Below are 26,767 nucleotides of genomic sequence, written 5' to 3' on the forward strand. Positions count from 1 at the left end.
ATAAGAAATTGCCAACTAACCTTTAACTAGAGACTTTACCTATCAGAAACTGCCAATGATCTCTAACTAGGGTCTTTCTACTCCAACCAATTAAATGTATTTTCTTTGTCTTATTTTCATGTCAGCCTGTAAAAGCTTGCTGTCCATAATGCAGCAGTGGAGGTCTCTGAACCTCTTTTAGTTCTGAGTGCTGCCCAGTTTATGAATCGTTCCTTGCTTAAATAAATTTAATTTTGCCTAAAGTTTTTTTTCTTTTCTTTTCTTTTTTTTTAAAAACAGTTTCTGTGCTCAAATTTCCACCCCTCCTCAGGACACCAGTCTTATCAGAGGCCTACCTTATCCCAGTATGACCTTATTCTAACTTAAGTAATTTTATTTGCAGTGACCTTATGTGCAAACTAAGGTCATATTCTGAGATACTGGGTTTAAGACTTCATCCCATGAATTTTTGGGGGGACACAATTCAGCCCATAACAATGGGTAAAACGAAAGGATTATTAAAATAATTTAGGCAAAAAAACTCACTTACCCACATTTGCTTGATAAATCCAGTCAGTAGGACAAAAATTGATTATATGAGACACTTTCATTTTTGTTTAAGTTTAAATACCATTTAAATCAGAACTTTGAAGCCTGAAATCAAGCTTTGCTGAAAACGTTTTGTTTTTCTTAGGGCCTAGAACTTAGGGGGAAAGGCATGGTGTACCTTTATTTCAATCCCATCCCAGGCCCTTTTATTTCAAGAACAAAATATAAAGATTTGGCAATGGCTAGATAGATATTACAATGTTTTTCTTGTGCTTCAAGATACACTTAAAACTTTTGAGACTCTCCTCTCTTTCTTTTCTTATTCTGTGTGAGTGTAGCTGCTAGTACTTAGCTTTTGTTTTGTGTTACGCATAGGTAAAATTTCTTTTTATGTTCCTTTTCAGCACAACCAATTGCTTGGGAAGAGAAACCATTCATTCAGTTAACATTTAATGAGTATCTGTTGTATACAGAATGTTTTGCTAGGTAGTCAAACAAGACTCTTTGAGGTTGATTCAAGATGGGCTTTTAGCACAAACAGTAGAGCTAGGTCAAGTTGATGACATTTTTAGCATGTGGTAGATTTATCTAATTGAGATTTTTTTGCACTTATTGTTGTGTTAACCTTCATTTATTCTATAATCAATTGTTGAACTTTTAATCAGACACTTATTAAAGGTACATCTGCTGAGTTCTAAAATGTTATGTGACTGGATTTCACATATGTTAATTACTTGGAAGAATTTAATTTACCCTTCCTCTCTCTTTCTTTCCTTCCTTCCTTCCTTCCTTCTCTCTCTCTCTCTTTCTCTTTCTTTCTTTCTTTCTTTCTTTCTTTCTTTCTTTCTTTCTTTCTTTCTTTCTTTCTTTCTTCTCTGTCTCTCTCTCTCTCTTTCTTTTTCTTCTCTTCTCTTCTCTTTTCTTTTCTTTTCTTTTCTTTCTCAGGGTCTCACTGTTTCTCCCATGCTGGAATGTGGTGATGCCATCTTAGCTCACTGCAACCTCTATCTCCTGGGCTCAAATGATCCTCCAGCCTCAGCCCCGCAAGTGGCTGGGAATACAGGCAAAAGCCACCAAGCCAAGCTATCTTTTGTATTTTTTGTAGAGAGAGGATTTCACCATGTTGCTGGTCTCAAACTCCTGAGCTAAAGCAATACACCCACCTTGGCCTCCCAAAGTGCTAGGATTACAGGTGTGAGCTACTGCACCTGGCATTTACAGTTTCTATATGCACTTATTAATACAACTTTGAAAATTTATTTTCTCCATTTTTCTCTGCAGGTATTTGAAAGTGCAGTGGATCCTGAAGCTGTAGTAGACCTTTTGGAAAGTAGGTACTCTGAAAAACAAAACAAAAAACCAAAAGACTATTGTGTGTAATTCACAGATTTAAAAGTCTGCTCTTTTCTAGACTGTGATATGTTCATGTTTGGTAAATATTTATTTCAAGACAGCCTATGTAAAATTTGAATCACATTTTTGATTCTGCTACATACTCTTTCTAAATATAAATGGGCTTGGCTGGGCACGGTGGCTCACGTCTGTAATCCCAGCACTTTGGGAGGCCGAGGTGGGTGGATCATTTGAGGTCAGGAGTTTGAGACCAGCCTGGCCGGCATGGTGAAACCCCATCTCTACCAAAAATACAACAAAATTAGCCGGATGTGGTGGCACATGCCTGTAGTCCCAGCTACCTAGGAGGCTGAGGTAGGAGAGTCACTTGAACCCAGGAGGTGGAGTTTGTGTGAGCCGAGATCGTGCCATTGCACTTCAGCCTGGGTGGCAGAGGAAGACTCCATCTAAAAAAAAAAAAAAAAAAAAAAACAGCTAGATATAGATGGGTTTTGATGGGGATGGTATGATTCTGTTTGGTTGTTTATTTCTAAAAATTGTTTTTGTGTATTTCATTAAGTTAGAATATTTTTATCACTACAAAAAGTAGCTCTATGCCCATTAGCAATCACTCCCTATTCCCCAGCAACCCTCCTAGCTATCAGTAACCACTAATCTTTCCATCTCTATAGATTTGCTTATTCCGGATATTTCATATGAATGAGGTTATGCAACATGTGCTTCTTTGTGATTGACTTCTTAGTGTAATGTTTTCAAGGTTCATCCATATTATAGCATGTGCCAGAACTTAAGTTTTTGTTTGGCCAAATAGTATTCTATTGGATGAATATATCACATTTTGTTTTTCTAGTCATCATTGATGGACATTTGTATTGTTTCCACTTTTAGGCTATGATGAATAATGATGCTGTGAATATTTGTGTGTAAGTTTTTGTGTGAACGTATGTTTTAATGCCTCTTGGGTATACCTAGGAGTGAAATTGCTGGGTCACATTGATACAGGAGTGCTGGGAAGAGAGATAGTGGTACCTTTAAATAATATGGAAGGAGGAAGTGCTGGGTAGAGGAAGGGTGTGATCCCTGGCTAGGGCTCCATCCCCACGGACCTAGGTGAGGACAGGCACTCCTGCTTTCCCGCCCAAATATTGCATTTCCCAAGACCATCCTGGCCCACCACGCCCCCATCCTGTGCCTATAAAAACCCGAGACCCTAGCAAGGCAGAGACAGAAGCGACTGGACATCGAGAGGAGCACATTGGCACTAGCAGAACGACACGGAGTTTGGCTGGGGCGGTTGGAGGAGAGCTGGGGCCGCCAAGCGGCCCAACTCCAGGGGAAAACCATCTCCCTTCTGGCTCCCCCATCTGCTGAAAGCTACTTCCGCTCAATAAAACCTCACACTCATTCTCCAAGCCCATGTGTGATCCGATTCTTCCAGTACACCGAGGCAAGAAACCCGGGGATACAGAAAGCCCCTATGTCCTTGCAACAGGGTAGAGGGTCTAACTGAGCTGACTAACACAAGCTGCCTATAGACAGTAAACTAAAAGAGCACCCTGTAACACACACCCACTGGGGCTTCAGGAGCTGTAAACATTCACCCCTAGATACTGCCATGGGATTGGAACCCCACAGCCTGTCCCCCTCTGTCTGCTCCTCTAGAGGTTTGAGCAGCGGAGCACCGAAGAAGCAAGCCACACCCGCATCGCACGTCCTGAGAAGGGGAAAAGGGAGCTTTTCCCGTTTCAATATGGTAACTGTATGTTTAACCTTTTAAGGAAGTTTCACATTATTTACCAAAGCAGGTGAATCATTTTACATCCCACCAGCAATGTATGAGGGTTCCATTTTCCCACATCCTGGCCAACACTTGTTATTATCTGTCATTTTGATTGGTAGTCATCTTTGTGGGTGTGAAGTGGTATCTCATCATTGTTTTGATTTGCATTTCCCTGATGGCTAATGATGTTGAACATTTTTTCGTGAGATAATTGGCCATTTGTGTATTTTCTTTGGGGGAAATGTCTATTCAGATCTTTGCCTACTTTTTAATGGGATCATTTGTCTTTATTTTTTTGTTTATTTTGAGACAGGGTCTCGCTCTGTCACCTAGCCTGGAGTGCAGTGGCACGATCATAGCTTACTGCAGCCTCAACTTTCTGGGCTCAAGCGATCCTCCCACCTCAGCCTCTGAAGCAGTTGGGACTACAGGCACACAGCACCATGCCTAGCTAGTTTTGTTTTTGTTTTTGTTTTGTAGAGACAGGATGTCATCCTGGGTAGAAGTCAGAATGGGAGCAGGCTAGGTCTCAGGCTGACATACCAGGTAGATTAAAGAGTTTGAAATTAGGCAAAAATCTATGCAGAGGTAGCATAGATTAGGGTAGTCACTGAGCAAGTATGTGTCTCAGGAAGCCATCAAGGTAATTGGGTATAAAAAATGATGCCTTTGGCATTTGGCCTTTTAAAAAATAGATTCAATACCCAAGTTGATTTACTGCATTTATATTTCTACCTGAATCTTAAAAAACAGGAAGGTGAAACATCTCTCTGAGATGGGTCACATCTGTAAGAGCACTGATTCTCTCAAGCCTCTTTAAATTCAGAAAAAAATCCAGCATTTCAAATGATCCTGCAAGAACTGGGATATTTTCATTTCATTTCCCAGTATTAACCCTGGGAGGTAGAATGAAGCATAAAAGAACATAAGAACAGTTCTCTAGGTCACTCATTAATGATTTCCTTTTGTCCTTGATATTTAAAGCAAGTGTGAATTACGTGATGCCATTCCAGAAGGCAATTAAAAGGTGTAGTTATTTTATCAAGCATCCTAATTAACTTGCTCTATGGAAGAATAGGATTTTTCAATGAAGTATCTTGCGGATAAGAGGACAGGCCCTGAGAACACACTACTTGGGTTCCAATATAACCCTGTTACTGTTAGCCAGTCTGACCTTGCCCACATTACTATAGTTTCCTCTTTGAGGTTTAGTTTCTTCATTCATAAAAATGAGGATAGCCATTGCATTGGACTCATAGAGTCACGATGAGAATTAATTGACTGCATAGAATTTAGAGCCTGACCATAATCAAAAAATCAAAAATAGTAGATGTTGGCATAGATGTGGTGAACAGGTAACACTTCTACACTGCTGATGGGAATGTAAACTAGTATAACCACTATGGAAAACAGTGTAGAGACGCCTTAAAGAACTAGAAGTAGAACTACCATTTGATCCAGCAATCCCACTACTGGGGTATCTGTCTACCCAGAGGAAAAGAGGTCATTTTATGAAAAAAATACTTGCACACGCATGTTTATAGCAGCACAATTTGCAATTGCAAAAATGTGGGACGAATCCAAATGCCCATCAAACAACGAGTGGATATAGAAACTGTGGTGTGTGTGTGTGTACATATATATATACATATATATATATTCCATTATATATATGTATGATGGAATACTAGTCAACCATTAAAAGGAATGAATTAATGGCATTAGCAATGACCTGGATGAAATTAGAGACTATTATTCTAAGTGAAGTAATTCAGGAATGGAAAATCAAACATCGTATGTTCTCACTTATAAGTGGGAGCTAAGCTATGAGGATGCAAAGGCAAAAGAATGACACAATGGACTTTGGGGACTCGGGAAAAGATTGGGAAGGGAGTGAGGGATAAAAGACTACAAATAGGGTGCAGTGTATACTGCTTAGGTAATGAGTGCACCAAAATCTCACAAATCACCACTAAATAACTTATAATCAAATACCACTTGTTCCCCAATAACCTGTGGAAATTAAAAATTAAAAAGAAAGAATTTAGAGGCTGAATCAAACTAAGTGCTTAAATTACCATCAGGGTGATGGTTGGCAAATATATATTCCCTCCTCTCATTTTGAAAACCTAAAGTGTCAGGCTGTCTTGGCTTTTAAGTTTCTTGGCATTTAAAGTTTTGTCATATAAATTCAAAATTTTTTTCATAAATCTACAAAGTTAGAATTTTACTTTTGTTGTCTATTTAAAATGTTTTCATGTCTGGGCACAGTGGCTTACATCTGTAATCCCAACACTTTGGGAGGCTGAGGTGGGCAAATCACCTGAGGTTAAGAGTTTGAGACCAGCCTGGCCAACATGGTGAAACTCCATCTCTACTAAAAATACAAAAAGTAGCTGGGCATTGTGGTACGTGCCGGTAGTCCCAGCTACTTGGGAGGCTGAGGCAGGAGAATCGCATGAACCTGCAAGGTAGAGGTTGCAGTGACCCAAGATCGCACCACTGCACTCCACCCTGGGTGACAGAGCGAGACCCTAATTCAAACAAAACAAAAACAAATAACTAAAATGTTTTCACTTGTTATGTTATTTTGTGAGAATTATCTTCATTGATTTTTTTACTTGTTATAATTGCACCAACCTAATATATCATTTAAGTTATCTTAAAGATCTGAACTTTATTCTTGTCCTTATTTTAATTTTATTCTTGTCATTGTACATAGGCTCGCTATTTCTAAATATATTTTGAACTCAAGAAAATTTAAAAAGTTTGTATATATATATATATATATTTTTTTCTTTTTAAGATGGGGTCTCACTCCATTACCGAGGCTGAAGTGCAGTGGCACAATCTTGGCTCATTGCAGCCTCCACCTCCTGGGTTCAAACAATTTTCCTGCCTCAGCCTCCTGAGTAGCTGGGATTACAGGCATCTGCCATCATCCCCGGCTAGTTTTTGTATTTTTAGTAGAGACTAAAATACATGTTTAGTAGAGACTAAAATACGTTCACCATGTTGGCCAGGCTGGTCTCGAACTCCTGACCTCAGGTGATCCACCCACCTTGGCCTCCCAAAGTGCTGGGATTATAGGCGCGAGCCGCCATGCCTGGCCTTACAAAGTTATATTTTATGTTTAATTTGTATAGTCATATTGCACACTATTTTAAGCAAGATAAACTTTTGTACATTAATGGATAACAAGTGGATTTTGAATATTTAAGATGAAAATTGCATTGTTATTTTAGAGCTCTATGTATATATACACTTATTTATTTATTGTATGCACTTTTAGGAGACAAATATTGCATCTTTTTTTTTTTTTAATACTTTTCAGGAGGTGAAGTGCTATTTTTTTTTTAACTTTTAGGTTTAGGGGTACATGTGCAGGTTTGTTATATAGGTGAACCCGTGTCATGGGGATTTGTTGTAGAGATTGTCACCCAGGTATTAAGTCTAGTATCCAATAGTTATTTTTTCTGATCCTCTTTCTTCTCGCACCCTCCACCCTCAAGTAGGCCCCAGTGTGTATTGGTCCCCTCTGTGTGTCCATGAGTTCTCATCATTTAACTCCCATTTTTAAGTGAGAACATGCTGCATTTGGTTTTCTGTTTCTGTGTTAGTTTGATAATGACCTCCAGATCCTTCAAAAGACATGAACCCTTGTTCTTTTTTATGGCTAGTGAAATGCTATTTTTATAATTCTGTTACTCTCATTACACTCTCTTGATTGATTAATTCTAGAAATACCTGATTTGATGTTGGTTTGGAGTTATTTTTAATTATTATTTTTATTATTATTACTATTAAATGGATTTTATAACAGTTTAAAACTTAATAATTATTGAAAGACTGTGGCAATTTTTGGAAGTATTAAAATCTCATTTTTTCCTTTTTAGGCTTCCTAACCAGGTTTGAATTAATACAGCTAGTTCCTCCAGGTAATGTGCCAGTAAATACATTTCTAAATTAGCTTAATATAATTTTAAAATAAATTTGGCCTGAAAAAATGGGTACTGTACTTAAGAGTTGTGTTTTAAAATAACACATAACTTTATATATCTATAAGTTTATATAACACATGCCTTTTTTCTGCCAATCTATTAAATTTTGTCTATTTTCAGAATAATAACTTTATGGTGTTTGGTGGCAGGGAGCATAACTTAAACAGACTCCTTGTCTTTCCATTTTTTAATAACTTTATTTAATTATTAAATAATTTTTCAGTCCTGGCTTAGCTGATTTCAAGTTTTGACCTTTGGCTGTGTTCTAATTTGTGGGGGGTGTGTGTGTGTGTGTGTGTGTGTGTGTGTGTGTGAGAGAGAGAGAGAGAGAGAGAGAGAGAAACCCTAAGACATTTTCTTTGTTAGTTGCTGGAACAAGGTTGGTAAACTATAGTCCCTAGCCAAATCCAGCCTGTAGGCCATTGTTGTATGGCCCATGAACTAGAAATGGTTTCCACATTTTTTATTGCAATTTAAATCATATACAATTCATCATTTTCAAATGTACAATTCAGTTGGTTTTAGTATGTTCATAAGATTGGACTGCCATCACCACTAATTCCAGAACATTTTTATTACCCCAAAAAGAAATTCTGTGTTTATTAGCAATCATTTCCCATTCCTTCCTCCTCCAGGCCCTGGCCACCACTAATTGTGTCTCTGTTGATTTTCTCATTCTAGACATTCCATATAAATAGAAGCCTACAATATGTGACCTTTTATGTCTGGTTTCTTTCACTTAGCATAATGTTTTCATGGTTCAGCCATGTTGTAGCATGTGTCAGATTTTAATTCCTTTTTGTGCCTGAATAATATTCTTCTATATGGATTGGGTAATGAGGGCTCTGCCGTTATGAATAGGTTGATCTATTCATGGATTAATGTATTGATGGGTTATCATGGGAGTCAGACTGTTGGCTTTATAAGAGTAGGAAGAGAGACCTGAGCTACCATGCTCAGCACCCTCACTATGTGATGCCCTGTGTCACCTGCCTACTCAGCAGAGTCCCCACCAGCAAGAAGGCCCTCACCAGACACAGCCCCTCAACCTTGGACTTCTCGGCCTCCATAACTGCAATAAATAAATAGCTTTTTAAAAATAAATTACCCAGTTTCAGGTATTCTGTTATAAGCAACAGAAAATAGACTAAGACATTTCTACTTTTTGGATGTTTATAAATAATGTTGTTTTGAATACTTGTGTACAAATTGTTGTATATTTGCTTTTAGTTCTTCTGTGTATATACCTAGCGAATGGAGTATATGATAACTGTTTAACTTTGTGAGGAACTGCCAAACTATTTTTGGTTTTTACATTTTTAAATGGTTGGAAAGAATTTTTGAAATGAATATTTAGTGATGTGAAAATTATATGAAATTCAAATTTCATTATTCCTAAATACAGGTCTTTTTGGAACATAGCCATACTCATTCGTTTAAGTAGTATTTATAGCCACTTTTGCAGAGCAATGACAGAGGTGAGTAGTTTTGAACAGATGGCCTACAAAGCCTAAAACATTTAGCTGTCTGACCCTTTACAGAAAGAGTCTGTGACCCCTGTGCTAGAATCATGAGATTCTAGGAGGAAGCTCTTCTGTGGTACTTTTGCTTTGCAGTATGTCTTGAGTGACATAAGACCTGAGCTGGTGAGAGAGGTTAGGACCTGCCACTCAGTGGCACCAATTCTCATAAATAGTCTTTCAGTATAGCTATCTAGTGATTTTAGGGTTGTTGGCATAGAAGTGCGTGTGTGTGCACGCTTGTGTGTGTGTCTGTGAGAGAGAGAACACTGAAAACTCAGAAAATTCTCTTCTGATCTTTGTTATTACACATTTCTGCTTTTTTTTCTTTCTGAAAATGAAAATAGCTTCATAATTTTTACTTGTAAAAATTACGTAATCCTGAGAGAACCTTTATTTATATTTTGGTGAACATATTTCTTGATATTTCTCTGTAGATAGAAGAATACATAGATATGGAATTTTTGCATAGCATCACGTACTTTTTTATCTGTTATTAGCTTTCCCCATTGTATGTCACTGTTATATTGTTGTTTAATTTTTTTAAATTTAATTTTATTTTTTATATGTATCTTTTGAGACAAGATCTCACTCTGTCACTCAGACTGAATGCAGTGGTATGACCTCCTGGGCTTGAGCAATTCTCCTGCCTCAGCCTCTCAATAGCTGAAACTACAGACATGCACCATGCCCAGCTAAATTTTTATTATTAGTTGTATTTTTTGTAGAGCTGGGATTTCACTGTGTTGCCTAGGCTGGTCTCAAACTCCTGGATGCAAGCAATCCTCCCACATTGGCCACCCAAAATGCTGGCATTAAAGGTGTGATCCACCATGCCTTGCCTATGTTGTCATTTCTAAAAGCATAAATCTACATTTTTAAAAAAATTTAGTTTTTTATTTTTGAGACAGAGTTCAGCTCTGTTGCCCAGGCTAGAGTGCAGTGATGCAACCTCAGCTCACTGTTCCATCCGCCTCCTGGGTTCAAGTGATTCTCCTGCCTCAGTCTCCTGAATAGCTGGAATTATGGGCACCTGCCAACACGTCCAGCTAATTTTTGTGTATTTTTTGTAGAGTCGGGGTTTCACCATGTTGGCCAGGCTGGTGTCGAACTCCTGACCTCAGGTGATCTGCCTGCCTCGGCCTCTCAAAGTGCTGGGATTACAGATGTGAGCCACTGCCCCCAGCCTACATCATTATTTTGATAGCTATAAATAATTTTATTAATTTATCTATGTGTGTTTTATAGGTCTCTAAACAGTATTTCCATAGTATTTTGAGTTTTACTTTTCTTACTTTACATTGTTACCTATAGTTTACTTGTCATTTTCAATAGCTATGTATTTTTCCATAGTGGTGGTGTTATCCATAAATTGTTGAGCATTTAGATTTTCTTTTCTTTCACATATTTCTTGGTATATTTACAAATAATAGAATTCTTAGATTGAACCATGCCTTTTAAACTGGGGTAAGCTGATCCCCAATAAGGTTCCAATACTTCTACTGCATCCAGGAGTGCATGGCATTCCCATTCCCCATATCCTAGTTAATGCTGGATACTGTCAATTGGATTTGTTGTGTTTGCAAAGTATGTCATGGCTCACGCTTATAATCCCAGCACTTTGGGAGGCTGAGGCGGGCAGATCATGATGTCAGGAGTTCGAGACCAGCGTGGCCAACATAGTGAAACCCTGTTTCTACTGAAAATACAAAAATTAGCTGAGCATGATGACAGGTGCCTGTAATCCGAGCTACTCGGGAGGCTGAGGCAGGAGAACTGCTTGAACCCGGGAGGCAGAGATTGCAATGAGCTAAGATCATACCACTACACTCCAGCCTGGGCAATAGAGCCAGACTCTGTATAAATAAATAAGTAGATAAAAATATATTTTATCCTATTTTATGATCTATCTCCTTTTTAGATATGACTGTGACAACCTTAAATTTAAAACTTCTTAAAATTTTTCATTTTCCCATATTATGATTTGTTTTCTTTCCTTCCTTCTGTATCAAGTGACTGTCACTGTCCTTTGATTACTTATGGAGTAATGTCTGACATAAATGTTGTATTTTGGTATAGATTCTTATTTTTAACAAAGTTTTAAATCAGTTATGCTTAAAACAGTTACATTTTCCCTGTTTTGTTGTGTTATTTTGATGTTTTATGGTGTGTGCTTTTCTTTTTCTTTAGAGAGCATGGGAGAAGGAAGATGAGACTAGCAAATGTCTCAGCTAAAGCAGAGGGGACTGAGGAGGCTTTTGATAGGGATCGTAGTCCTGCCTGCTGTGGATATCACTGAAGCAGGTCAAGGGCCCAAGTGAAGTGCAGTGAACCCAGGAGTCTGTAGTTCTTTCTTGTGCTTCTTGGTTCTTTGGCAAAGGCTGCCGCTGGAGACAGACAAGAACCCCACTCTGTGAATTTAAAAACAGGTGCTTTTGGAGATGTCATTACCTTCATAGATAGATGGAACTGAGCAGGTGCCTCCTGCCTGCTTTTCAGAAATTCTCACTGAATGTTTTTCAGCCTAAAAGTGACAGGCTGAAATCAGGGCACTGAGTTTTTTTCCATAAGTTTTTTATTCTTATTTGACCCAATTTTATGTTCAAACATATATCACTGCTGGCAAATTATATTTTAGTATGCTGAGAAAGTAGAAGCATGCCCACTTTGGTCTTATTTAATTTTACATGGGTTTTTAAAAAGTTACCCAATTCCTAAGTAATCTCAGTATAAAAAATTTAACTAACATGAAAGTATGTAAAATAAAATGTCAAAAGCCCCTTCAACAATCCCTGACAGATAATTACCATTAACAATTTGATGTGGGCCAGGTACGGTGGCTCGCGCCTGTGATCCCAGCACTTTGAGAGACAAAGGTGGGGGGATTGCTTGAGCGCAGGAGTTCAGGTACAGCCTGGGAAACATGGTGAAACCTCATCTCTACTGAAAATAAAAAAATTAGCTGTGTGTGCTGGTGCGTGCCTGTAGTTCCAGCTACTTGGGAGGCTAGGGAGGTCACTTGAGTGGTTAGGGAGGTCACTTGAGCCAAGGAGGTTGAGGCTGCAGTGAGCTGTGATCTTGCCACTGCACTCCAGGTTGGGTGACAGAGTGAGACCCTGTCTCAACAAAACAGAACAAAACAATTTGATGTGTATCTTTTTAAACCTTCTAAAATACGTTTGGTATATTCAGCCAACCCTAAAATATACACCTATGCATGCACATACCTTATATATAGTTGGACCTTCTGATTGTCAAGTTCCACATCCATGAATTCACTAACCATGACTCGAAAATGTATTTAGGCCTATGATGGTTGTGTCTGTACTGAACATGTACAGACTTTTTCTTGTCATTAGTCCCTTAACAATACAGCATAACTATTATATAACATTTACATTATATTAGGTATTATAAGTAATCTAGAGATGATCTGAAGTATACAGGAGGATGTGCATAGGTATATGCAAATATTACACCATTTTATTTCTTATTTTAAACTTTTTATTATTATGCTCTTTTTACCTTCAACCAACTCACCCCAACTACACCATTTTATATCAGGGACGTGAGCATTCATGGATATTTTCTTATCTGCAAGGGTTCCTGAACCAACCTCCTGTGGATACTTAGGGATGACTGTATATTAAATACAGTATATATAAACATAAATATATTTAGTATTTAGTATATATAGTTGTGTGTGTATATATTTTATGGTTGGTTGAATACACTAAATGTTGGTTTTCTGGTCTCTCGAAAGACATATGACAGTCCAAGATATACCACATTTTAAAAAGTCAAGTGCAGAATATGTATTTTCAGCATATGTACACACACACACCTATATATATGTTGACTATAAATATTCTGCAACTTCCTTGTTAAAACTTAATATGTCTTGGAGTGCTATAAGTTTTTCATGTGACCAGAAGCCCATCTCTGAGAAGGTTGGGAGAATAGTTGTTTGAAAAGAATGATTGCAGAATATTCTAACTGAGTGCGTAAATACTGGTTATAACTCAAAAATTAATCAGATGCAAAATGGGAGCTGTGTTATACTTGTTTTTTTTTTTTTAATTTACAATCTCTCAATTTCAGATTGTAATTTTAGTGGAATTAAATTTGAATTGCGCAAAATAACAATTGATTTTACTTAGCTTCGGATGTAGTACAGATTGATCCATTAATTTGTTCCATATATGTTATTACAGGCATACTTTTGCACACACGATCTACACTGTGCCAGTCTTCCTAGTGTGATGCTGGTGGCACCCACTGGGCATGTAGCAGTGGCAGTGAGCCCTCGTGATCTGCTGATCCTTGATACTAGCTAATTTTTTTTTTTCTTGAAGTCTCCTGTGGACTGTGCTGTGGGGTCACATGGCCCACATTTGGGTTCTCAGGGACCAATTTCTCTGTTGGCTGAATTGTTACCTTTTCATTTAGCTGTATTTATTGCTTAATATTTTTTCTCATTGCTTTCAAACACACATATTCAAAAGACATGTTATGATCATTAAGTTAATAGTACAAATAAATTAATAATACAAGTAATGATATCCAGATGTGCATATGGCTTTACTGCTAAAGAATGAAGTCCAGTGATCTTTGCTGCCAAGAAATAAGACCCTTCCTGTTCTTCAGTTTGCAAAGGTGGGAAAAGGGAATGGACACAGGGGGGCAGCGTGATCCTATTCCACAGTGAGCTTGACGCTTTCTTTTTATTAACCTCTGAGATAACTACCTTCACTTTGGGTAAGTCAGGTATATTCAGTCCAACTGTAAAAGTCTATTCTCATGGGCCCCCATTCACTTAACAGAGCTTAATTTCATACTTTTATAGCAATGCTTTTATAGCAATATTTTACACTTTTGTAGCAATGCTTTTATACTTTTATAGGCATTAGCAAGGAAGGACCTTTTGTCTCAGATGATTTGGTTTTGAATTCCTACTTTGCCATGTGGTATCACTAGCCATGTGGCATCATGACAGGTCAAACTCTCAGAGCCTCAGTTTCCTTATCTGTAAAGAGGGAATCAAATGTGATCCTGTATCTGGAAGCACACTGTCAATTCTGACATGCTCTAAAAATGTTAGATATTCCTCCAGCCAATGTTGTTATTACAATTGTTATTTCTTTTGAAGTCTAATTTGTTTCCTTTTTGGGGGAAAAGTTCATTGATGCCATTGATGATGTCACTGTCCGTGTAATGAACTCTTAAGAACACTGAGTTCTCTCAGATACTTCCCTTGACCTATAAGACTTGTTCAGCCTGTGAATATGTTTATTATTTCTAACCTAGGCTCTTGCTGTACCGTCCTCTTAGTGTGCTGACATTTTCACTCTGGGTGGCAGTTTGGATTTCTAGAAAGTGACCACACCAGAGAGACTGTCTTGAGAAGCTTCATAGCCTTCTATTTATTTGTCTAACCCTATTTCAGTCTATTTTTATTCCTGTGATTCTAAAGATAGGGTATGAGCTCACTTTCAATTTTCTAGCCTCTTACTTTTATCTAAATTCTTGCTAAACACAGGAATAATAATTTGCAGCTATCATTTAGATGCAGTGACAAGAACTAGCCAAAAGCATATGAAAGGAAAGAGGGAAAAGGAAAGGCCTCCTGTGTAGAACGTCATCTCAGGAATCTAGGTGTTTGTTCCCGGTAGGAACATAATGATGTTTACAGAAGCCAGAGCAGTTCTGGGGCCACTGCTGGGCTGGTGTCAGAGAGCAATCCTGGTAATGGTAGGCAATGTCAGGTGCTGTGCTGTGCATTATACATGGCTTTGTCATTCGTCTTCAGAGTAGTCTTAAAGGGCAGGTACAATGACAGTTTTTACATTTTCTTGAAGAGGAGACTGAAGTTAAGTAGTTTACGTAATTTGCCCAAGATCACATAGTTGGTAAGTGGTGGAGCAGGGATTTGAACCCAACCTTGCCTGACCCTAGAATTTGAATTCGTGGTGCACGTCTGTAATCCCAGCTACTCGGGAGGCTGAGGCAGGAGAATCACTTGAACCCGAGAGGCAGAGGTTGCAGTGAGCCAAGACTGAGCCATTTCGCTCCAGCCTGGGTGACAGGGCGAGATTCCATCTCAAAAAAAAAAAAAAAAAAAAGTTCTTAGCTCTATACTATAGGCTTCAGGAGAAAGTTGTCTTTTGTTGCTAGTGATAGCTGGGGAAATTGGCACATCACTTTCCATTTGCAGGTTGTACTTCAGAGTTTTTGGATGGAGGCAGAGTCTGTTTTTGACCAGCAAAGGTGGGAGGATTATGCCCATCACAGGGAGCATTGTAAGAGGAGCATTAATGAAGAAGGCCAGGATGAGACTAGTAAATGAAGCAGAGAATTAATGTTAGAATTACACCCATTGGCTGAGTGCAGTGGCTCACGCCTGTAATCCCAGCACTTTGGGAGGCTGAGGCAGGTGGATCACTTGAGGTCAGGAGGTCGAGATCAGCCTGGCCAACGTGGTGAAAGCCCGTCTCTACTAAAAGTACAAAAATTAGCCAGATGTGGTGGCAGGGTGCCTGTAATCCCAGCTACTTGGGAGGCTGAGGCAAGAGAATCGCTTGAACCCAGGAGGCGGAGGTTGCAGTGAGCCCAAACTGTGCCACTGCACTCCAACCTGGGCAACAAGAGCGAGACTCCATCTCAAAAAAAAAAAAAAAAAAAAAAGGAATTACACCCATCTTCTCTCCTGTCTTCCTACCCTCTCTATCTCTATTCCTAGCAATTTACCGTTATGGAGCTTAATTTTTAACTATGCATTTATTTGTATAATTGTTTAATACTTATAGACTATAAGCTCCAGGAAGGCATTGATTATATTTACCTTCTTCACTAGTATACATCCAGTGTCTGTAAGTCTTACTACATAGGAGGTTCTCAATGAGTGAAGTGTTTTTTGAATATATGAATGAAAATAAATTGAAAAATGAATGAAGGGTAAGAGTTGGAAAAGCTTTTAGAGAACATTTAGTCTCTCTTCTCCTTTTTTTAATAGTATGGAAACTGAGTCTCAAAGAGGGTAACTAATGCTTATTGAGTGGCTAACGTAAGCTGGCACTTACGCTAGTTAACTTACTTTAGTCCTCATGTTCATTCATTTAAGAAGCATTTATCAGGTACCCATTATGTCCTAAGCATTGTTCCACAGGTTGCTGCACTTCACCACTCGTCTCTGAACATCATTGAAGTTCAGTTTTAAAATGTCTATCTTTAGTGATATTTCAAGGGGCTTGTTGAAGATGCTGACAGTGAGGCCCCTTTTCAGGTGTGATTGTCTTGGCTGGACCCTGTCCTGATTGAACTGCTCTGAGTTCACACCTTTCTAGGGACAACCCTGCCAGCAGTAGAATAATGTACAGAAAAGACAAAGTCACTGCTTTCATGGAGCCTTGTTGGAAGCAGATCACGAATAAATACATGAACAAAAATATCAATTAGTGGTAAATCTTATGTCGAAAGTAAAATCAGGTGATGTGATGGGGAGTGTCTGGGAAGGAGTGCTCTTTTGGATTGGGTTGCCACCTTCTGATAAGATGACATTTAAACCAAGCCTGTTATTCAGTAGGAAGGAGCCAGCCCTGCAGAGACCCGGGGAGGGAACTTTACAGAGAGGAGAATGATAAGGCACAACCCTTATGTGGAGGTGAGCTTGGTGTGTTTGAGGGACAGCAAGAAGGGTAAAGGATGACAGGGAACGACGATCAAGGGGAGAGTGGCAATAAATGAATTAGGAGAGATTATTAGAAGCCTGATTATATAGAGTCTTGAAGTCTAGGGTAAGGTGCTTAGATTTTATTCTAATGCGATGAGAAGCCCATTGGAAGGTTCTAAGCAGAGAAAGGCACAGTCTGATGTATTTAAAACATTGCAGTGTGCGGATAGTGGATTTGAGTGCAGGAGAATGGAGGCAGGGAGATCAGCTAAGGCCATGGCAGTAATGCAGGAGAGCATGCATGGTGGAAGTACATTGCTCAGGAGGGAACATCAATCCATTGTGGCTGGAGTGTGGCTGGGAGCGCACAAGTGGAAAGAAATGCTATTTATGATGAAAAATATAGAATAATTTCTTTTTGCACTTTGATTCTTTCCTCAGTAGAACCGAAACATTCGTATTAAATGGAGTTAGTAGGAGGAAGAATTTAATGCATCATATTATGTGATGTAAGGTCAATTATGTTCTACAGTTGATGTACTGAAAACGAAGCAACCCTCATCAGAATTCTTCTCATAAGTAAAGTGGCAGTCACTAAATAGCAAAACTGCCTCATTGGCTACAGTTACTTTTTTGATGGTCCTCTAGGCAGGGACCACTCTCAGTTCAGATCACTTCTGTGGCACCTGCTGTGTGGTCAAGGATGATTCAGATGGTAGCTTTCTGTCCTTCGGCTCAGTAATTGTTCATCCTATTAGACCCAAGATCTTTTGGTAATGAGTATTTTGTAGTATCCCTTTTATGATACTAAAAATATTTGTAGTTAATATAATCAACTTATACAAGTCACTGTAAAAAATTAACATAATCTGATTGTAATATAAAGTAGAAATGAAAGTGGTGTATGATAAAATGTATATGTTAATATGTAAGTGTCAAGCATAATGAAGCATTTAGATGGGACATGATTTTCAAAATATCAAACAGGTCCGGTTAAAGATCCAAACAAAACAAAATACAATTGTTCCTTGATTTACACAGTACTTGGAAAAATTCAGTGTATTTCCAAATCATGCAAAAAAAAAAAAAAAAAAAAAAAGCTTCGTCTTTACATGTAACATAGTTACATAATTATTTTCAATTACATAGTTAAGTTCTAGGCTCAGATAATTATAAAATAGTTTTTAGCCTGCAAGAATGTTTGCAAGATATTAGAAAGTCATTGGGGATGGGGGAGATTGTGTGATGTGCATGAGTGTCTTGAGCACTGCAGGACTCCCTCACACCTCTGGCTCCTGCCCCTGAAATATTTCCACAAATGTCCAAAATGTCCCTGGGATTGGTACCCCTGCTGAGAACCACAGCTGTAGCTGTCATCTGGGCCCTTGGCATCCATGCATCACAGAACACATTGAACCCCAGTCTAAACTGTAAACTTGTGTGAACAATGCTATGTTCGCCTTGTTCCTATTCTATCCCCGGTACCTGGCTTAAGGGTTATCATTAGTAAATATTTGTCGAAGGAAAAATTGGATGGATAGATGGAAAGATAGATTTTCCTATTTGTTCTGTTTTGTAGAACACCTCTTTAGTCTTTTTTTCTCTGTTATGACTTTGGAAGGCTTTAAAAAATTATCCAAAAGATAAAAAGTAATAGAAATTAGTCTCCTCTTGAATAACAGGTGCTAGGATCAATGTGTCTATTTTTACCTGAGTGCCATCTCTGCCATCATCTGCCTGAACTTTTATTTTGTTAAACCTGAAGGTGTAAATACAGATATTTATACTTTTTCTCCTTTCTTTCTAGTGTGGGATGAGTTGGCCTACTATGAAGAAAACACACGGGATTTTCTTTTCCCAGAGCCCAAGCTAACACCTTCGCACCCTAGGAGGTGTAGGGAAGTGCTCATGAAGACGGCTCTAGGTTTTCCAGTAAGTGATTCATGTCCATCTGGGCTTCTATTAGGAGAGAAAGTCTTGGGACCTGAATGTTTTATTCCTGAGGAGGGTTTGATCTTTATTTTGGTTAGTACCCCTGCTGTTCTGTTTAGTGGCTCCGTTTAGATGCCCAACTCAAGGTACCAAATTATACTGATTTTCAGTATTGATCTGAGAGGTGGAAGTTTTATCTAATCAGGCTAAAATCTTTTCCATATTTACATTGTCACATAGTTATAAAAGCCTCCTTTTGTTGCAGATTAACAGAAAGATTAGTTTGTTTAATCATAGCTATTATGACTAAATAGAGTAGCAATAGCAGTTATGTTATTTTTCATTTATTTTGCACTTTCAATTTTTTCTCCCAACAATTCTCAAGTTAGCCAAGGCAGATATGGTCTCCATTTAACAGAGAGGAAACTGACAGAGGCTCACAAATTGATATTACTGAAGAATCTTGAAGGATATAGCAGATATTCCACTGGTAATTTAATTCTTTGGGGGGCATTATCTGAACCCAAATTCAAGGTATGCATTTTGATGTTGTCTTTGACAATTTCTATTCCCACGGCAACCCTGATGATTTTCTTGACTGTTACATCACTTGAATGATCTCCATTTAAAAGGCTATGCCTTTGAGAATTATAAAAAGTATTTTGATACTCAGCTTTTCTCATATTGCCCCATGAATTACAATTACTATAATTTGTTATCGTTTCCTACTTTGTTGAGAGTACTGTGCAGAATATATTTAATATAACAGTCAGGACCTCTGTTTCTATGAAGCTTATCATGACAGAGCTTCTAATACTTCAAACAGCAAACATTCATTAAAGGTTGCCCTAATCAGAATTCCTAATAACTGTAACCCCAAGCCCTTCATTATCTTTGAGAGTTTGATGAATCTCACTGAAACTGTCTTTGTTTCTCCAAGATCTTCATGTATCATTTAAATCCATGGTACATGTGATAAGCTTGCCTTTAATTATTTTATTTTGAGTTATTGGGATATTGCTCTTCAGAAGCTAAAAGTTTAGGATCAAAAACTGATGAGAATCAGGTAGGGGATACTCTATTATTTTAACTTTGCTTTGCCTAGTTCTCTGCTAAATAAAAGGCATCTACAAACACTGAGCTGGTATCCAGTCAAGTATCAAGATAAAAAGAAGCAAACGTTCTTATATTTTCTTGATTGTTATCTCTGTTCAACTTTATGGTCATAAATAGGAAAAATAACCTATAGGAGGTTGTATTTATAGTTATTTATACATGCAGTTAGTCATTAGAGAATAGATTTTTTAAATATGTGGAAACACCTGCATGCATTAGAGGTATTCTTACAATTAAGTTAATCAAATTATATTTTAAACAATTTGTGAATAGATAGAGGGACTCAATTTCTCTCAACCACTCTATAAAGCAAAATAAAACCAATTGCATAGTAGTGGTTTTTGGAGTGTGGGATCTGATCTTATTTGTTACTCAAAAAATTTTATTTTTGACTGGACTCAGAAGTAGAAGCTTGCAGAGAGGGCCGCCTACATCTGTTGTCAATCTATTCCTGGCATTTTTCTTTGGTCTCCTTCATTCTTTTGGCCAAAAGCTTAGCATATTCTGCAGCCTCTCTCTTATTTCCCCTAGTAGTCTCTTTCGTCAGAGTAGTATGCTAGAGTTTGTGTTACAGGATATGTGGAGTAACGAGACACTGAATCTTGGGTGCTTTGGTTCTAGGTTTCTTACCTTCTTTGTTTAAGGGCTTTATTACAATATATTGGCAGATATCGTCTCTTTTAGAGTGACTGAAAAGTGCAGATTCTGCTAGGTCTTTTGGGCCCCAGGCGATGAGGCACCATAGTGTCAGTCAGTCCAGGAATATCCTTCTCTCCTTTTTTGATGATAACCAAGTTGAGAATGGTCAGATTGGTGACCACATTGTGACCCTGAACAGATTTGCACTTTCTTTCTCCAATTCTCCTTGGTCTATAACAGGAATGTCCCTTCTCAGCAGCAGGTGGACATAGCCATGGGTCAGGACACCCTGCTTTATGGGAAAAACTTGTTTGTCATTCTCACCGCTGATCTGGACCACATAACCCTCCCAATCTTCACCCAGAGCATCTCAGTAGTAACTTCTGTGGCCATATGCTTCTCATAAAAAGTATGAAGTTTGCTTTCATCATCCACTTCAATGAATTTCTGGCAGCCAGTGGCTGGAAAGGAAATATTCAGCTTCATCTTTTTGTTTGTTTGTTTGTTTTTGTTTTGATGTCTAACCAAGTAACTGTTACGTATTTATTTGTATACAATAAAAGCGTCATGAAAATTCTGTGTTGGAGATCACATCCATGTTGCTTTCACACATAAATAAGTATTATTCTGAATAGGAGAATATTAGTTATGTCCTGATTAATGCAATACATACTTCCTTTGTCAAGTATTTCCTCTGCTTTAATAGACAATTTCAGAAAGACATGTTAAGGGGGGAAAATCACACAATACTAAGGATCTGAGGGCCATAAACATCACGTATGTTGAGTTTGCTTTTAGTTTTGTTTCCAGTAGCTCTTAACCAATGTCCCTGGCTGTAATCTACGTGCTAGACACATTGCAAATCTTCAAAAGTGTATAAGATGAAAGAGCAACACACTTAATTGTTATTATTATTTTTTGAGATGGAGTCTTGCTCTGTTGCCCAGGCTGGAGTACAGTGGAGTGATCTCGGCTCACTGCAACCTCCGCCTCTCAGGTTCAAGCGATTCTCCTGCCTCAGCTTCCCAAGTAGCTGGGATTACAGGTACTCACCACCACGCCTGACTGATTTTCGTGGAGACGAGGTTTCTCCATGTTGACCAGGCTGGTCTCGAACTCCTGACCTCAGGTGATTCTCCTGCCTCCACCTCCCAAAGTGCTGGGATTACAGACGTGAGCCACCATGCGCAGCCTTCAGCTTCATCTTGAAGCAGCTGATTGCCCCCGAGATACCACAAAAAAGAGCTATCACTTTAATAATAGCTGATGTTTCAGCCTGGCCAACACGGTGAAACCTCGTCTCTACTAAAAATACAAAAATTAATTGAGCGTGGTGGCGCATGCCTGTAATCCCAGCTACTGAGATGCTGAGGCAGGAGGCAGAGGTAGCAGTGAGCCAAGATCATGCCACTGCACTGCAGCCTGGGTGACAGAGTGAGACTCCATCTCAAAAAAAAAAAAAAAAAAAAAATAGCTGATGTTCACTGTGTGCTCACTGTATACCAGGTACTGTGTTGAGCTCACTATCCTGTTCTTTCCCCACTATAAAGGAGAGGGAAGCTGGTGTAAAGAGTTTCAGAAATGCACTTAGGGTCACAGAACTGGTGAGTGATGGAGCAGGAATTCTCATGCTGGCCTGACTGGCTTCAGAGCCTGCGCTCTTACTCACTGAATGATGCTAATTTTCTCATATTTATTTCAGCCCACTATCTGATTTCTTTTCATTAATATTGTAGGAACTAAGAATGAATATGTGAGACAAATTCACTTTATTTTCTCCTAATTTATCAACTTATTAACAATTAGATTTATTTCCTCCACTAGCATGTGGCTTTTCTTTGTATTTCTGTATTTTGCTGTTTTATTTCACTTGATACTTTAACAGTATTTTTTATTTCCTGGTGAGGTCAAGAATTTTTTTTGTTTGCAATATTATCTAGTCTTATCTATTAGATAATAGATAATATTACTGTCTCATCTATTAGATAATAGATAATAAAAGATGATAATACTGTCTCCCTGTGAGGCAATGAGAAGATTGCACAATTATCTATTATTATGTTAGGTTAAGACTGACTTTGTAAAGTGAGCATAAAAAGCATTTAAAAATTATTTTTATTTGTTTATGTTATTATGTTATTTATTATGTTAAATCCTTTCATTGACCTAACTGTTATCAACATCATTCCATTGGTAAGGAGACTGGTTGAGATATAGTCTCTAAATTTCAACTCTAAAGTAAAATGTTATGCTAAAAGCAGCACAGTATGAAAAAGAAAATACATTCTTCTTTATTGTCTGTAAGTCATGGCAAGGAGTGGAGGTCATATAAGGTGAACAAAAATGTGTTACAGAATGTGGGTTCCTTACCAGCAGGGGACTTCCTTCCTCCTCTCTGGGCAAAGTGGATCAGGAACTTGAAAATCTATTAGGCAGCTGCATGTACAGTGGTTTAGTATGGAATCAGATTGTCTGGGTTCATTCCCAGTTTTGTCATGAATGGCTATGAGACTTTGGGTAAGTTAATCTCTTTGTGCCTTAGTTTACTCATCTGTAAAATGGGACTGTAATGGTACATCCCTCACAGGATTATTGTGAGTGTTAGATGAGGTAATACACAGTGTTTAGCATAATACCTGGTATATAGTTAAGTGTACAATAAATCTAAGCTGTTATTATTTATTGTGCTGTCATCCAAGGGTTAATACTGTCTCCCTGTGAGGCAATGAGAAGACTGCACAAGACTGTGGCATGAGAGATGACTTGTTCAGGCTCAGGCCACTGGGCTGTGGGGGACCTGAGGCTTGGCACACATGTGAGGGTCATATGATTCTACCAGTAGCACTGTGGACACTGAAATTCTCCTTGCCTTCTTCTTCTTGTAAGCCATCTGGTTAAGAAAAGATGAGGCTGTACTAGTCATATGATTGTACATTCTTTATCAAATGTCCCTCTGCATTGTCTGACTCTGTGTAGCATCTTGGCCCCTGTGTTTATAAGCCTAGAAATGTTTTCTTGAGTTGTCTGTCCAAGCTTTGCACTCTTGTGTGCATACTGTGCATTCTACAGGCAATATAAAAAGGAGTTAAGGATATAGATTGTACCGGTGAGGACTTGTGTAGACAGGATGGGTGCACAGGAATGAATGAATGCACAGGAAACAAGCTGACTAGCTGATTCACAAGGCCCCTGAAGAGATAGCATGAGGAAATGGAAAGAAGGCAGGTTTTGTAGTAGTTCAGCAGAGTTTCTTTTTTCTTTCTTTCTTTTTTTTTTTTTTTTCCTTGAGTCTCTCTCTGTCATCAGGCTGGAGTGCAGTGGTGCGATCTCGGCTCACTGCAACTTCCGTCTCCCGGGTTCAAGCGATTCTCCTGCCTCAGCCTCCTGAATAGCTGGGATTACAGGCTCACGCCATCACACCCAGCTAATTTTTGTATTTTTAGTAGAGAATGGGTTTCACCATGTTGGCCAGGATGGTCTCGATCTCTTGATCTCGTGATCTGCCCGCCTTGGCCTCCCAACGTGCTGGGATTACGGGTGTGAGCCACAGTGCCTGGCCAATTCAGCAGATTTTCAAATCCTGGGTCTACCCACCTGTGTGACATTGGGCATACTATTAAACCTCTCCAAGTCTGTTCCCTCCTGTGTAAAATGGGAATACAGTGGTCTACTACACAGGTTGTGTGAGGATTAGATGAGATCGTGCCTCTGGAAACCCTTAACAGAAGCTGGCACATGTAATAAGCATGCAGTAGATGTTGGCTTCCTTTCTTTCGAGGGCTTCAGCTGGGGCAGACCCTGTTATGGAAGCACCTTGAGTATAAGTTGTATAAATGAAAATGAAATATTAGAGACTGGAGGGAGAGACTACTATAGGCTTACCTGGAGGAGTTAGAGTGAGATCAGACATTGAGAGATGGGTAAAATTTGGATGGAAAAGAAGAGAAGGAAGGTGCCCTCAGGACAAGAAGTAACTTGGCCAGGTGGTGTTCTCTGGGGGAGAGTAGAGCAGAGAGGTCATGCAGAGGGGCCACTGGTGAGTCGATGGGGTCAGATGGAGACAGTGTAATTTAGTCAGATCCAGGTCCTGTCGCTGTGGTGCCATTTATAAGCCTTGTAAATTTGGGAAAATTGCCTTAATGTCTCAGTAGGCCTCATTTTTTGGGGAAAGCAGTTGTATTTTAAAAATTATTATACAATAAAATTGATGCTTTTTTGGTCTACAGTTCTATGAATTTTAGCATGTGTATAGATTTGTAAAACCACTACTACGATCGGGATATAGAACAATCCCATCACTCCTAAAATCCCCCTCATGTTACCTCTTTATAGGCACACCCTTCCCCTGACCCTAAGCACTAGTTTTTTCTCCATCACCATAGTTTTGTTTTTTTGAGAATGTTACATAAATGGAATCATACAGTCTGTAACCTTTTGAGAATGGCTTTTCTCACTTAGAAGAACGCTGTTGAGATCCATCCATGTAGTTGTGTGTGTCATTCATTTGTTCCTTGTTATTACCGAGTAGTTTCCATTATGTAAATACACCACGGTTCATCTGTTCACCCATTAAGAGTGTTTGGATTGTTTCTAGTTTTTGCCCATTTTTCAGTTTTAACATCTGTAAAACAGGATGATTATAATAATTGTACCTACCCTATAGGATTATAAGAATTAAACAGGATAGGATATATATACACACACACATATATATATATAACCCAATATTTTAGACAGTATGGTACTGAGGACAAAAAATAGAAATATCAAATCAATGAAACAAAATTAATTTGGAATTAGGTCTAATGAATACAAATATCTGATATGAGATATAAAGCAAGTTTTTCAAAGCAGGTAGGTAGAGAGGAAGACTCTATACATTATACATACCTCTCTCTAGGTAATCGCATTCAATTCCATGGTGCGGTGTTTTAAATAGAGTAGCTAACATCATGGACACTGGAGCCGGAATGCCTGGGTTCAATTAATAGCCATCATTACTAGATGGACATGTTACTTAAACTGTGTCTTAATTGAGGAGTACTATTATAAAACCTGCCTCATGGGGTTGTGTTAGGATTGGATGAGTTAATATATATGAATTACTTAGGCCTGGCTCTGATACATAATATATATTACATAAGTATTTAGCTATTCTTATTACATATATATTTTAGATAATGTGTGTGGATTATGCCAACCACACAGAAGAGCAGTTAGGTTCTTGTATGATTTTAAGTTAGAATGAGATGGCCAAAGAACTGTTTCTAGTAATTTTATTTGCTTTTCTTATACTGTTTTATTTTTAGGGAATTGCTCCTAAAATAGAGTTTTCTACAAGGACAGCCATCAGAGAATGTGTGTTTCTGCATAGAAACAGATTTCTTGTAAGTACAATACAAATCTAGTGATAGAAATGACCGGATTTTTTTTTTTTTTTTTTTTCCTAATTTAAAGAATTTTTGCCCAAACTCAGTTTATCAAGTTTACATGAAACTAAACAAGTAGAAACCTGGAAAGTTTTTACTAGGTTTGAATTTCTGTAATTCAAACTGTTTACTCAGCCAGTCATATTAGAGTATGTTTGGCACATATGTTTGGCAGCATGATGTAGCTGGAAGCAGGGTGATTCAGAAGCTAAAATTACAAATTTGATGTAACTGAGCTAATTAGCTTTTGTTATTGTCGTTCTATGACATTTACTTTTGATCTTATGAACAGCAGTTTCCATCTTTCTTTTTTAAAAGTTCAAAAATTTTAGGCTAGGCATGGTGGCTCATGCCTGTGATCCCAGCACTTTGGGAGGCCGAGGCGGATGGATCACCTGAGGTCAGGAGTTAGAAAACAGCCCAGGCAACATGGTGAAACCCCATCTCTACCAAAAATACAAAAGTTAGCTGGGCATAGTGGTGTACGCCTGTAATCCCAGCTACTTGGGAGGCTGAGGCATGCAAATCGCCTGAGCCTGGGAGGTCAAGGCTGCAGTAAGCCAAGATGGCTCAACTGCACTTCAGCCTGGGTGACAGAGTGAGACTCTGTCTCAAATAAAATAAATAAATAAAAAATAATAAAAATAAAATAAAAATTTAGAAATTTTATTTTTTCATGGATACATAATACCTATATATATTTATGGAGTACATGAGATATTTTGATATAGGCATACAGTGTGTAATAATCACATCAAGGTAAATGGTGTATCTATCACCTAAAACATTTATCCTTTGAG

At 38.3% G+C, this 26,767-nt stretch overlaps 1 protein-coding gene and 1 pseudogene across 5 annotated transcripts in view; one reads left to right on the top strand and one right to left on the bottom strand.

The window, feature by feature from the left end:
• SPATA6L (spermatogenesis associated 6 like) overlaps nt 1-26,767 on the top strand; it is a 64,967-nt gene that overhangs the window by 9,410 nt on the left and 28,790 nt on the right. For 4 of the 5 annotated variants that reach the window (XR_007719775.1, XR_007719774.1, XM_050761099.1 and 1 more), the window contains 4 exons: nt 1,810-1,858; nt 7,558-7,599; nt 18,659-18,783; nt 25,848-25,925. Coding sequence is in view for 2 of the 5 variants with exons in the window: in XM_050761099.1 (XP_050617056.1) it covers nt 1,810-1,858; nt 7,558-7,599; nt 18,659-18,783; nt 25,848-25,925 (294 nt within the window). In the remaining 3 variants the exon portion in view is untranslated. Of the gene's footprint in view, nt 1-1,809; nt 1,859-7,557; nt 7,600-18,658; nt 18,784-25,847; nt 25,926-26,767 lie in introns of those variants that run through there. The other variant, XM_050761101.1, reaches the window with a different exon arrangement.
• On the bottom strand, nt 20,282-21,024 carry LOC126937567 (40S ribosomal protein S6-like; annotated as a pseudogene).

Source organism: Macaca thibetana, chromosome 15 (assembly GCF_024542745.1).
Source record: "Macaca thibetana thibetana isolate TM-01 chromosome 15, ASM2454274v1, whole genome shotgun sequence".
In the NCBI taxonomy this organism is placed as follows: Eukaryota; Metazoa; Chordata; class Mammalia; order Primates; family Cercopithecidae; genus Macaca; species Macaca thibetana.